Here is a 12,040-nt window from a genome sequence, read left to right as displayed (position 1 = left end):
GCCGTTGTAGGGCAGCATAGCAGTAGGTTCATCATAACCTTTAATTATCGGTGCATGTTGTTTTGAGATCGGCGGGGCAGAGACGTGAGCTGCTCAGTGAACACGATGGAACGGTACAGGTCCCCTGTCCCTCATCAAACTCATCAAATACACATTTCACAGTGTGGTGAATGTGCAGGTCATGCGCCAGTTTTTTAGGAATAAAAAGCTGTATAAATCAGGCTGTGAATGATGATATCAACAAACCCCTCTGTAAAAAAAAAAACGTCATTATATATAAAGGAACAAAACTAGAAGGTTTGGTGTCTGTAAGTGCCACTGAAGTCGAGATTTCTGGCTCAGAGTATAAGGAAAAATTCATTTTGAGAAAAAGCCTTTAAAGATTTGTATTGTCAAATTCCATAGATTGTTATTGTCAATTTTAGGATTTGTTGCTGATAGAAAGAACATGACAATTTTTGGAGCCAACATCATTGTTCCATGATATATGGAGGCTAATTTGGTGAAATCTACAGATGAAAGAAAACAAAATAAAGTAAAAGCAATGTGGATTTTATACCATTTCTTCCATATATTATGAAAGAAAACATGTTAAGGAAGCAAAATAGCCCAAAATCTCAAAATTGTTGAGATAACGGTATAACTATCTGGCTGACTATCCAATAAAAAATCATTTAAATGAAACCAGGACATTTGCATAAACTACACAGACGGCTGAGACCTCTTTTTTTTTTTTTAAATACCTAAGATAATTTCTTATTTGAAATATAAAAAACAAAAACACACACACTACGGCATGACTGTTTGACGTTGCATCACATTTAAAAAGTGAAGCTTCTTCTTCCTTCTTTGGAGTGACAGTAAAGTTTGGAATCCTTGTTTTTCCGAGGCGTCCTTGAAGGCAACGCAGCACCCGCCCCCAACTGCCATGAGTCGAGTTGGTCGAAAGGGGATTTTGGGGGATTTTTGTCCCCGTTTTGTACCCGTAGCGTAAAAAACAAACGCACTGAGTTATAACGAAACCAAAATAAACACAAATCTTTTCACCTGTTTACTGAATAGTTTTCAATGTTTACTCATCGGTTAATGTTTTTTTGTGGAGTGGTGTCAATGTGATTTTGTAATAAAGATACAAAAAAAAAGTGCATTGATTAAACAACTAGAGGTATTTTCCTCTTTTATATACTTATATTATTGTTTTTTGCCTTTTCTGGTGACTTTTTCCATCTCTTCTCACCACCTGTATGTCACTCCTTTTCATGCAGCTGTTACCTATCTGCTATTTGCTCACTTAATGTAAACACTTCTTTGTAACTGAAGGACGACTGAAGCAGTGAGACGCACTAAATGGAGCAGATCTGATCTCACTTTAGATTTACAGCTGATCATCGGCCTGTTGTAATAAGGGCGATGACAGCCGACGACTTTCACTGTTGCTGGGAACAAAAACCTGCTGATCAGGCTCGATGACTCTGCTTCAACGACAACAACCACAACGACACCGGGAGACGTGAGGAGTGAGCCAAGAGCCAAGTAGATAAAAGAAAAAACAGATCACACAAACACAGCTTCATACAATCAACTGTTATTTTATATTTTTTTGCATTTTACAATTCATTAACATGCACTGCTTTAGGCTAAAACACACTCAAAAAAAAAAACCACATTACCGATAAAACAGATCACTTCTTAAAATCAAAACGATAATTGAATAGCAAATGATTTTTTATAGTATTTACATTTTTTTTTCTTAAAATTCAACTCTAAAACCTCTTTTTTTTTAAGTCCAACTCATGAAGAAAAGGAAAGTTAACGATTAAAGTGCTCTAGAGCACCAAGCCTCAAACGTAAAATATGAAGTAAACTAAAAAATATACTGTAGTTTTTATGATGCTAGCGCACACCCTTAATTCCAGCAGAAACATTTTTTTTTCATTTTTATATCATATTCAATAGCAAAAGCCATTTAAAACTGCACTGATTACCTAAGACTATTCCATCAATCAAGTAAATGGAAAAATAAAAACAAAAATAAAACAATAAATTATACTACCTCTGGGTGTAAAACGGGACTTATAATAATAATAATAATAATATAATAATGTAAAGCTTCCCAGATAAAATGTGTCATTATTTTTTTTTTGCTCCTGGTTTTAATTAAAAAAACAAAAAAAAAACATGTTGATAGTTCAGCTGTGATGCCTGTCAGTCGGACTAAAGAACATCAGGGCACATTTGTTTACGAAGCAGCAGCCTCGGGGGCAGGAGGAGGAGGAGGAGGAGGAGGAGAAGGAGGGGAAGGGTCCTTCACAAATGTATGACTGAAACTGTCAACTTTGATTGTCATGATGAAAAACAGAAGACATTCATGTCTCGAGACAAAAAAGAAAGAAAGAAAAACTGCGAGTGGTGTCAGTTTTAAACATTCAAACCCCAAAAGAATCAATTGGGAAGACTTCAATAAAAAAAAAAAGAAAAAAAGGTATGATAAAAATTTGGACTATTTTTTGTCACCGATCGCTCTCCAGTCGTCCTGGTGAGTCAGATTAAGGCACCACAAGACTTTCTGACGTTACGTCTTTATCTTGGCAAACTAGAATCACAGTTTAAAAACAAACAAAAAAAAAGGCTCTTTTACAGACCAGAGCGGTTTGTTTTGTTGAAGAAGTTTTGGCATCTGAGAGAAACAAAAAAAAAAAGGCGAAAAAATGCAGGGAATGCATTTTCTTTTTCTTTTTTTTTCTTTTTTTTGTAAACATTATGAGCTGTGAGGCGCACAGATTCAAGCTCACTGCCTACGCTTGCTTGCTTGCTTTAAAATGAAATGCACTGATAAAAACAATCAAATTAAGTCGACCAACCACGCTCAGTCTCTCTTCATACCAAAACAGTTTGCCGTTGACAAAAAAAGAGCGAACGCTGAGCTCACAGCAGCCGCCGCAGCCGCCGCCGCTGCATCTCTTCGATCCAAAAACCTCCGCAACCCGATGATGGCGACGAGTAGCTTTTCATTTATTTGGCGCAGCGCTTTCCTTCTTCCCAGCATCCGTCTTCTTCGCAGCTGCTGTTTTCTGGGCGCTGTTGTCTTTGGGTTGTTTCTGTGCAGCGGTGGCGTTGGCGGCTGCAGGTTGAGGTGCAGGTGCAGCGGCAGCGGCAGCAGCAGCAGCGGTGGCGGAGGATTTGGAGGCCTGCGTGGGCTTTGAGGTAGTGTTGGAAGGATGTCGCCGACGTCTCCCTTCGTCCCCGGCCGAGGACGAGTGACGTCTCCTCCTGCCTCCCTCCTCTCCCATGGGGGGCTGCGGACACGGACAAGGACAAGGAAAGTGCTCGTTATATTAGGGAAACCACATGGTTAGTTTGTTTAAAAGGGATAGTTCAACATTTTTGGCAAATTGGCCCATTGCCATAACCCCTATAGTCATAGCAGTAGGTTTGTTACCTTTAATTGTCGGTGCAAGCTATTTTTAGAACGGCGGAGCAGAGTCGTGAGCTGCTCAGAGCTACGCTACGGAGGCTCATGGGATTTCTTGGTTTCCCTCATCAAACTCACAATCCAACAAGTTGTTTTAGAGGTAAATACAGAGACTGCTTGATGAAAAACTGTCCCTGAAGGCAACACGCATCAGCGGTTTTGCATGAATTTACCTCTAAAACAACTCTGTCTCGTAATGTTCTGTTATTATCTCATAGCGTGGTGAATGTGCAGGTCACAACTTGTCCACCACAGAGTTTTGGAGTCGTTGGATTGTGTATTTGATGAGTTTGATGAGGGAAACCAAGAAATCCCATGAGCCTCCGTAGTGTAGCTCTGAGCAGCTCACGGCTCTGCTCCGCCGTTCTAAAAATAGCTTGCACCGACAATTAAAGGTAACGAACCTACTGCTATGACTATAGGGATTATGGCAATGGGCCAATTTGCCAAAATGTTGAACTATCCCTTTAAGTTTCACATCAGCAGTTAATTAATTAGTATCAACGATCTATTAGCAGCACTCAGGGTGGGTCCTTGTTTTGTAATTCACACAACAAGACCTAAGGTACACGCACACACAGAGACACACACATAATAGCTTTTGTTGGGAAACACCGAATGTAAACAAGGCTCGTTTGTTTCTTTGTTTGTTTACCACGGGGCAACTTTAAAGAGTAAAACCACTACTACACAGTAATTAAAGCCCAGTGACCCAGAAGTGTCTGTGAGTTAATGAGACTCTGTTTTCACAGTGATTAATTAAAATCTTAGTGAGTGTTTATATTTATTTTGACAAGCTGTGATAAGAAAAAAAAAGAAAGAAGAAAAACACCCCAGAGTACAAACAGGAAGTTGTTGAACCCTAAAGTGTCGGTTCAGCCTGAGTTGTTGAACAGTTTCACTTCCCATTGATAAACATTGTTAAAATGTCATTGACTTGAAATTAAACATGTTCATTTGACTGTTGAGGTTTTAATTACATCAATTATGCTGCAAACTCATAAATATGCTCTATTTTCTAGTCTAGTTTTTATTATTCTCTCTCTCTTTTTTCCTGTACTTTCGGTTATTCTTTTTTCTGGCTTTTAATTGTATGTTTACCGTTTCCAATTTTTTACTATTTTCTTTATTTTTTTTCCCCGTTTCCAATTCTTAATTGTTTTGTTTTAATGTAAAGCACACTGAGTTGCCCCTTGGTATGAAATGCACTGTATAAATAAAGTTGCCTTGACATTAACAAATACAAATCTTCTGTGTTTCTGTTCTAATTGATTAAGAAAATATGAGATAACTTCGAAAAAGCCAACATTTGTGTACATTTTTCACTTTTCTAGATCCATATCTTCATTAATTAACTAACTGACACTCACCACCACCCTGAAGTCCTCCAGGTTCTTGAACTGGGAGAGGTGTTCCTGCAGCTTCGGGTCGATGGGCTGGTTCTTCATCTTCGAGTACTTGAGGAAAGCCCAGAACTTCTCCAGCCCGTATAGCTGACCTGGAAATAATCATAATAATAATAAAGGTTTTTAATATTCATAATTTATTCACTTTCATTTGTTTCTGAGCTACGTTGCATCAGAACTTTATTTGTCTTTGGCCGTCTGTTTGTTTTTTTCCTTATACACACCTTCAATCAAGACTGATGATGCAACTGTATTTATTTTGCATATAAGACAAAACAAATATTTGATGTCTAATTTCTTTATGATAAAAGACACATCTGGCTGCTTCCTTTTACTTTCACCACTTTTCTATTTCATCTTTACTGTAAATATGTTGATATTTCATTATATTCTCATGTTTTACTTTATCAGTTTTCTATTATTCCTCTGTTATGTGATGATTTGATTATAACTTATTTGATTTTGCCCTTTCACGGCTTTAAATTTTAGGATTTAAAATGAACCAGAAACTGGATTTCTTTTAGAAAAAAATGTACACTGTAAATCTATTACTGACTGTATTTGACACTGAATCCGTGAACTATTCTCATTACTAAAGTGATTATTTGACCTAATTATTATCATTATTGTTTATTGTAAGTATGTTGATATTTCATTATTCTTCAGTTTTACATTGTTCCTCAGGTATGCAATGCTTTGATTTTCTCTTATTGACCTAGTGTTGCCCTTTCACAGCTTTTATTTTAGGATTTAAAATGGAAATTTAGGGAAATGCAAGAACAGGAAGCTGTAAATCTATTACTGACTGTATCTGAAACTGAATCTGTGAGCTGTTCTCATTACTACAGCGATTATTTGAGCTAATTATGAGTACAGTTTGTGGTTTTTAGTCGTGTTTGTTCTGTGCTCTGACACGTCTCTGGTCCGATATGTGGTGGGGGGTTGAGGGGGTTTAAGAGGTGGGGGGTCGGTCGAGCAGTAAAACGTTTTAGCGAGCACCAAAATAAATCAGCTGGAAATAAAAAGAGGCTGAGGCCGTCGCTGGCTCGGCTCCACTTCTGCTCCACTGAGTCACTCTAGGACGAGGTTGAGAAATCGACTTTAATCCTGTTTTTTTTTTCTCTCTTTCTTTTTTTTCCCTCACACAACTACACGTTCACAGCTCAGAGGAGTGAGACGCAGTTTAACCCTCCACGTTCAGCACCTATAACATACAGTTTTATTGTAATTGTTAATAAGATATGGGTGTGTTACAAAGCTATAGCTTGGTATATTATTATATTTATGTATTTTAATTTAAAGGACCAGTGCGTAATAATTGTCAAGGTTTATCGGCAAAATCTGAATATACTACCCATGAATGTATTTATATAATCGCTATAAAATAAAATCTGTTTGGTTTTCGTAGCCTTATAATTATTCTTTTATATTTACATATAGCAAGGGTTTTCCCTCAATCTGAACGATGGATATCACGGTTTTCCCCCCATTTTACACACTGGACCTTTAAGCTTTTGTCTTTACTACAACTCAGTAATAATCATCTGTTGCCATTTATTTTAAATCTATTACATATTTTAACTTCTGTAGGATACAAAATTATGTTTGTACAAGTTATATAAATACGTAAGCATTGATTTTTAAGTGTTTATTAACTGTTTGCTTAGAATATTTTTTAATTTATTACACTTTAATTCTGTTGCTGTTCTCTTTGAATCTTTCTTTTGTTTCACTTCCATATCCAAATATCTCTGATATAAAGGGTCGACTTCTTCTATTATGAGTTTGTTGTGTCATAAAATATATGATGAAACAATTTGTGTGGTTATATATTTGTAATTTTGGAGGGGGAAATAAAAGTGTTAACAGTGAGCAGGACTCATGTGCTTTTATTCTGAAAATCCTGGTGAACCAGTTGACAGTTTTTTGGCAGCATGGTACCTTCTTTTTTTTTTCTTAATGTACTTTGACGTTTAATTACCTTTCTCAAAGTCCTTGAGGGTTTCTTCTTGAAAGTCCTTGAACAGATCTAACCTGAATCTCTTCTCCAAACCGTAGCTGTAGTATCTGAAGAGACACTCCAGTCCATATCTGCAGGGACAAACAAACACAAACATTTCACTCTGAACTCCGACCTCATTAACAAAAAACTCTCAAATCACAAATCTGGCTCCAGGTCGTTCATCTTTTCTTTCTTATGCAACACTCTTATATCTGCACTTATAGACTGAACAACACGTGCGTCTCCAACGTGTCTCTCACTCAGATGATTGACGACCAGACGGACGAGTCGACTGTTTTTGGTTAAATTCAAGCTGATGGGTTCGTTTGAGTGTGGGATGCTCACACACCCTGAAACTACAGCCACTCCCCCACACACACACAACACAAGAATGTGGGTTTGGCAGGTGTGTGTGTGTGTGTGTGAAGGTGCTTCTGGCAAAACTCTCATTAACCCTCTGCTGTCGAACGAACACTACTGTAAATTGTTATTATATTATTACACGGCTCTATTGAATGCTGCTCTCTGATTGGTCCATCGATGCATTCTGCGGTCCGTTATTTCTGGGTGATTTATTATTTATTCTAATGCCGTCTGGGAAATTAAAACTTTATTCTGCTCCGACGTTGTCAGCTTGAATCAGAAAAATAAACCGAATGTAACCGAAAAAAAGCGTAATGGAAACACTTTTTTCGCATTTACACGTCATTCCAGGTCTGATCAGATCTGATCCCGTTGGTAGTTTTTTTCTGTTTCCCTTCGCTCTCACGTCTGTTTTGAGTCGCCCCGTCTCGTCACACAATAACACGTCCGTGTGAATAACCAAACAAAAGTTTCCTTCTGTCTTACAGTCGCGAGACTTTTAGACTTAACAAGAATTACGCCTCATTCACAAAAAACACCTTTCAATGGAAATAGTAATTGTATTTTTTCGAAATTTTAGAAATATCGCCTTTATTTTGCAAAACCCTGCAATGGAAACGCAGCTAATGAAAACACTAAAAACGTATCTGTTAGCATACGATCTAAAACTCTGTGTGCCCCCGTTTAAATCATCCTGACGACAATGACCTCAAACATCAGTTCCTGCAGCTTCTCCACTGATCAACAGTGAATTTACTTTTGCTTTATTATTGACAATAACTCTTGGTTGCAGCCCCAGTGAATTATAATAATTATTAAGATCAATTGTCACCAGTAATAACAGAGAGAAGAAGCTTAAAATAGATAATTAGAGTCGACTCATGTTTGTTTGTTTCCATTTCGACGCCAACGTTTCCATGGGGCTCACCTGTAGTTGTCTTTGGCGTCTTCCACCGCGTACTGTTTGAACTCCTCGTACATCTTCCTGTTGAAGTTGTCCCTCAGGAAGAAGGACCAGAACCTGAACAGAGTGTTCATCTCCTGAGACTGGCCGACCCCCAACCGTTTCCTCTCTGCAACAAACAAACAAAAAGCATTCATTTATTATCACTTCAAAGAAGAAACTTAAACTTTATTTGAAAAAAAATTATCTTTAATTGTTTTGTGGTTTTTCCTGTTTGCGTACCATTAAGGCACCGTCGGCGGTACTTGTGGTATCCCTGCTGGGTGAAGCCGTTGTCCCGCAGCATCTCGTGGGATGGATGCCAGAACTTGGGCAGAGACTGAGGCGTGCAGCCGTAACTCCCTGAGAGAGGAGCTCCTTCTGACGGCGAGGCGTTGGAGCTGCTGTGGAGGCAAACAGGAGGAGTCTGAGCGTCCAGATGTTTAAAAACTCACACATCTTTGATATTAAAAGATTGTTTAGGGTTAACGTCTTAGTACAGGGCCTCAGGATGTATGATAATTAACTTTACTAATAATTACCAGCGTATCCAAAATACACAGATAAGTCCGATAATTAAATATTTTACCGATTACTAGGGACAATTATAATGAGGCAACGTTGCCTTGATTTCGCTCATTTTCAGTCCATTGAGTTGAAACAATAATAAAAGTTGATTTTTGAAGAGTCCTGACTGTTCAATTCAATTCAAAGAACTTTATTTCTCCGTTAGGAACTTCATCTGTGAAGAGCGACGGTGCATATTTAAACAAAATAAATACAAATAGATGACTACAAATGTTAAAATTGTTAAAAAATAGTTCTGTTTTTGTTGTGGTTACAACATTAGTGATGTCAGTTATATTATTTTGTTAAAGTTGAACTCTCCAAGTCCAGTGTTGCTAACCCTCCTCTCCTCCATGTGCATGATGATGGCAGAGTGATGAAGTTAAATTTATCTTTACTCACTAAATTTTTGCCTTTCTTAAAAAGGTAGAGCAGGAGATCCTGGAAAAACGATTTGAGCACAAACCTCTTGTTATCGTGCATCCCATAGTTAGTTATTAGGAAAATAAATGACAAAATAAGTGGTAAGGAAAAAAACATTGAGTGTGCTATGCTGTTTTTTTGTCACAGAAAGTCTTGGGTAAGAAACTACTTTTGAAATTGAGCTGATTAAAATGTGTGAAAGCTTTTTTAATTCTGCAAAAATCCTCGGCCAAAGAGGATTATGTAAAAAGTTCTGAACTGCTTTGCACAGAGGAGCGGAGACAGGAGACGGGTCCTGAGCCGTTTTCTAAAGAACCACATTAAAGTCTGAGGCAGATCTGGATTATTTATCATAAATCTGACTCAGCGGAAGTCTGAGCTCTCTGGGGAACTGAGGAAGCGATTAAATATAAAAGGTCAACTGTTGGCGGTTGTCAGAACCAAAGGAGGAAGTGAACAGATCGGCTTCCGCTTTCCTTCTTTTTTTCTTTTTTTTTACATCTACAACGCTGAAACAGAAAGTGTCAGATGGAGGCTGAAGCTCCGGCTGTCGGACCGACCTGATGGAGGCCGAGCGCGGCCGGTGCTCGCGGGAGTCCATCACCCAGCCGATGTGCGCCTCCTGAGGCGGGTTGGAGCTGTGGCGGGTTTTCTTCTTCCTCGGCATCTGGAAACGGAAACAGATCCATGAAATTCAGACGTTACGTTACATTACGTTAGGGAGGGGGAAAAAAATGATGAATGAAGGATTTACACAAGAAAATTTTTAGAAATACTGGAATATAAAATGAGACGTTGAACCTGCATTTGATTTTCATCAGGTGTAAGCAAGGTGAAGCATTTGCAAATTTGACTCAAACAACACATGCAAAACACACGGGCGGTAGGACGGAGACAGTCAGCTCCATGCAAAACAGTTCAGCTTACATTCAGAGGAAACAAACGAAACAAAACAAAAAAAACAGACTGAAAAAACTAAAACTTTCTTTCATAGATAGATAGAATAGACATATAGGACTAAAACGATCTGAACGCAACAAATGAATGAGGGGGAAAAAAGCGTCTATTGTTTGAGGCCTGAGGATTTTAAATTACACAGATATCTACGGGTTAATAATGTCAGAGAAGAGCATCAGAAATACATTTCTTCTGGCTGTTTTGTTTTTTAATATTCATCTATCTATATTCAGGAAAATGAAGAGGAAGAAGGAGGAAAATGGAGGAGAACAACAACAAGAGGGAGAACAAGAATAGGAATCTCTCACCTGGCCGTCGATGGCGCCGCTCTCCTTCATGACGGGGTAGAAGCGCGGCGTCTTGTTGGGGTCCTGGCGTCCGGGGGTGCGAGGCGTTCGGGGGGTCCGGGGCTGGTGGGAGACGGGAGACTCTGGGACTGTGGCGGGCAGCGAGCGGGCCAGGTCGGAGCCAGCGTCCACTGAGGAGGAGACAAGACGACACAACGACACAACGGTCACAAAACATCAACAGAGTCATGATGATGATTTTGAGTTTAAAATGTTTTTATAGGTTTTAAAAGGATAGTTCAACATTTTGGCAGATTGGCCCATTGTCATAATCCCTATAGTCATAGCAGTAGGTTCGTTACCTTTATTTGTCGGTGCAAGCTGTTTTTAGAACGGCGGAGCAGAGCCGTGAGCTGCTCAGAGCTACGCTACGGAGGCTCATGGGATTTCTTTGTTTCCCTCATCAAACTCATCAAATACACAATCCAACAACTCCAAAACGCTCTGGTGGACAAGTTGTGACCTGCACATCAGTGATGCGCGGGCCGGGTTTTTTTCCAACCCGCGGGTCCCGCATCTATGAAGTATTTTGACCCGCCCCAGCCCGCCCCGCACCACCGCATCTATTTTCACAACCCGCCCCGACCCGCCCGGCCGCTATTAAACGCCAGACAGCGGGCTTTTTTACTTTGAAAGGGCAGACAGAGGTGCTGTGTTGCCGGTAGCTTGTCAGTGTGGACTGTGTGGAGCTCATGAGGAGTGGGAGAGTCACAGTGCAGCGTGCAGCAGCTGCGGTGGCCGCCGCCTCTCATCCTCCCCAGTCCCTGCTCTCTGTGAAAGCAACCCAGCTCTGCTGATGCGCCCAGCCGCCGTCTCATCCGGTTCCCTCACACCTCCGCCGGCTTTCCCATCAACATCAGCGCGGCCCTGATAACACACTCTGGACTTCATCATCAGTTTTTTTAATGACCCGCCCCCACCCGCACCGCAAATAAAGTAAAGATTTCTTGACCCGCGGGTTGACCACGGGACCCGCGGGCTACGGGTCAGCCCGCGCATCACTACTGCACATTCACCAGGCTATGAGATAATAACAGAACGTTACCAGACAGAGTTGTTTTAGAGGGAAATACAGAGACTGCTTGATGAAAAACTGTCCCTGAAGGTAACGTGCATCAGCGGTTTTGCATGAATTTCCCTCTAAAACAACTCTGTCTGGTAACGTTGTGTTATTATCTCATAGCGTGGTGAATGTGCAGGTCACAACTTGTCCACCAGAGCGTTTTGGAGTTGTTGGATTGTTTATTTGATGAGTTTGATGAGGGAAACCAAGAAATCCCATTAGCCTCCGTAGCGTAGCTCTGAGCAGCACACGGCTCTGCTCCGCCGCTCCATAAATAGCTTGCAACGACAATTAAAGGTAACGAACCTACTGCTATGACTATAGGGATTATGGCAATGGGCCAATTTGCCAAAATATTGAACTATCCCTTTAAATATTTTCAGGTGGAGTGAAATCTGATTTAATTTGTCTTATTAAGTGGAATAAATTCACAATTGCACCAGAAACAGACAAAAGCAGAAGTGTATGATGTATAAAGTGGATTATGTGGTTGAAGC

At 39.8% G+C, this 12,040-nt stretch overlaps 1 protein-coding gene across 1 annotated transcript in view; it reads right to left on the bottom strand.

Annotated features, from left to right (window-relative positions):
- Window positions 1–1,573: 1,573 nt before the first annotated feature.
- larp1b (La ribonucleoprotein 1B) overlaps window positions 1,574–12,040 on the bottom strand; it is a 38,928-nt gene continuing 28,461 nt past the window's right edge. Inside the window, exons 14-20 of the mRNA XM_085767437.1 lie at window positions 10,442–10,611; window positions 9,737–9,843; window positions 8,430–8,590; window positions 8,172–8,316; window positions 6,860–6,969; window positions 4,843–4,970; window positions 1,574–3,296 (exon numbers count right to left, since the gene is read on the bottom strand). Coding sequence (XP_085623563.1) covers window positions 3,009–3,296; window positions 4,843–4,970; window positions 6,860–6,969; window positions 8,172–8,316; window positions 8,430–8,590; window positions 9,737–9,843; window positions 10,442–10,611 — 1,109 coding nt within the window. The 3' untranslated portion in view covers window positions 1,574–3,008. The remainder of the gene's footprint in view (window positions 3,297–4,842; window positions 4,971–6,859; window positions 6,970–8,171; window positions 8,317–8,429; window positions 8,591–9,736; window positions 9,844–10,441; window positions 10,612–12,040) is intronic.

This window comes from Trachurus japonicus, chromosome 22, assembly GCF_045865225.1.
Source record: "Trachurus japonicus isolate A0001 chromosome 22, Traja_1.0".
NCBI lineage: Eukaryota > Metazoa > Chordata > Actinopteri > Carangiformes > Carangidae > Trachurus > Trachurus japonicus.
The sequence above is the reverse complement of the archived record's forward strand: the minus strand, read 5'-3'. Positions and strand labels throughout refer to the sequence as shown.